Source organism: Helobdella robusta (genome assembly GCF_000326865.2).
Source record: "Helobdella robusta unplaced genomic scaffold HELROscaffold_17, whole genome shotgun sequence".
Taxonomy (NCBI): Eukaryota; Metazoa; Annelida; class Clitellata; order Rhynchobdellida; family Glossiphoniidae; genus Helobdella; species Helobdella robusta.
This window is the reverse complement of record NW_008703942.1, coordinates 80,678-81,889: the sequence shown is the minus strand read 5'-3', so window position 1 is coordinate 81,889 and position 1,212 is coordinate 80,678. Positions and strand designations below refer to the sequence as shown.

The following is a 1,212-nucleotide window of genomic DNA, read 5'->3' as shown; positions in this document are numbered from 1 at the left end:
GCTTGTTTGTTTGTTTGTTCATTTGTTTGCTCATTTGTTTGTTCATTTGTTTGCTTGTATCGCACAAATTGATTATGGGCGTGATGATAATGATTATGATAAAGGTGCTGCTGCTAATAATCCAATAACAAGGAAGTCAAACAGATAAGGAAGATGAATATGAATAACTTTTTCCAATTTTTTTTTTTATATTTTTGTTTCTAACTCATGAAGACGTAAGTTATCTATCTACCAGCCAACCTATTTGCTATTGCTATTTATATTTAAAAAACATCCAGGGCATATATATATATATATATATATATATATATATATATATAAAAGCATTTATGTACATATCCCCTACAGATGAAATGTTAGTGGTTTTCTTTCTGAGTTAACAAATGAATGAGTTAATTATGAATGAGTTTACCTCTTGTGTTTCGCTGATTGATTTCCTGCATAACATGCCCTACGATCACATTCATATCTCACTGGCGAAATGATGACCTCAACATCACCACACCATAGCAGCGTAAAACATCCCTTTTCACCATGACCCAGCAAGCTCGTTTGAACTGCATCATCATTTGATTGGCTGTAAATCTGCGACGGTGTCCAGTCTTCTACAACAACAACATGATCTGACCTCACAGCACATGCACGCAATTACATTTGATACGTGCATTAAGATGATTGGTTCTCGGCATAATCAAAACCTAGGCTAATCCGTGGCTAATTTGTGAATTATTTGTTGCCAAACTTTGAACAAACACCTTTCAATCATCATTTTCCTGTTGTTGATTTACTGAATTAGTTAATGACTTATTAATTTAGTTTTTTGTTTGTTTGATCAATGAACGTTTAGTGAATAACTTATTCCTTTTAATTTCCGCTTATATTTTATTTATTTCTCAGTTATCATTTTACTATTCAATGCCAAATGATTAAACAAGTTGTTGCAATAATTTTTGCCAACAGCTCCCAATCAGCTTGTGAATCAATAAAGAGGTTGAATTTGCTGCCTACCTCTGTCCTTCTAGAGCATCTTTCTATTCAACATTGGTTTGTTGCTCTTGTTGATCATTTGTTGCTGTTGTTGTTAATCATTTGTTGTTCTTCGTATTCGTTTATTTTTGTTATTCATTCATCGTTGTTTTTGTTTGTTTGTCGTTCATTGTTGTTGTTCGTTATTGGTGTTGTTCATTGTTGTTGTTCATTGTTGTTGTTGCT

At 32.7% G+C, this 1,212-nt stretch overlaps 1 protein-coding gene across 1 annotated transcript in view; it reads left to right on the top strand.

Moving 5' to 3' along the window:
* The window catches only part of HELRODRAFT_170000 (hypothetical protein), a gene marked incomplete at both ends in the record, with an annotated part of 4,243 nt that extends 3,265 nt beyond the window's left edge, over nucleotides 1-978 (top strand). The window contains one exon of the mRNA XM_009015837.1: nucleotides 961-978. Coding sequence (XP_009014085.1) covers nucleotides 961-978 — 18 coding nt within the window. The remainder of the gene's footprint in view (nucleotides 1-960) is intronic.
* Nucleotides 979-1,212: the final 234 nt, after the last annotated feature.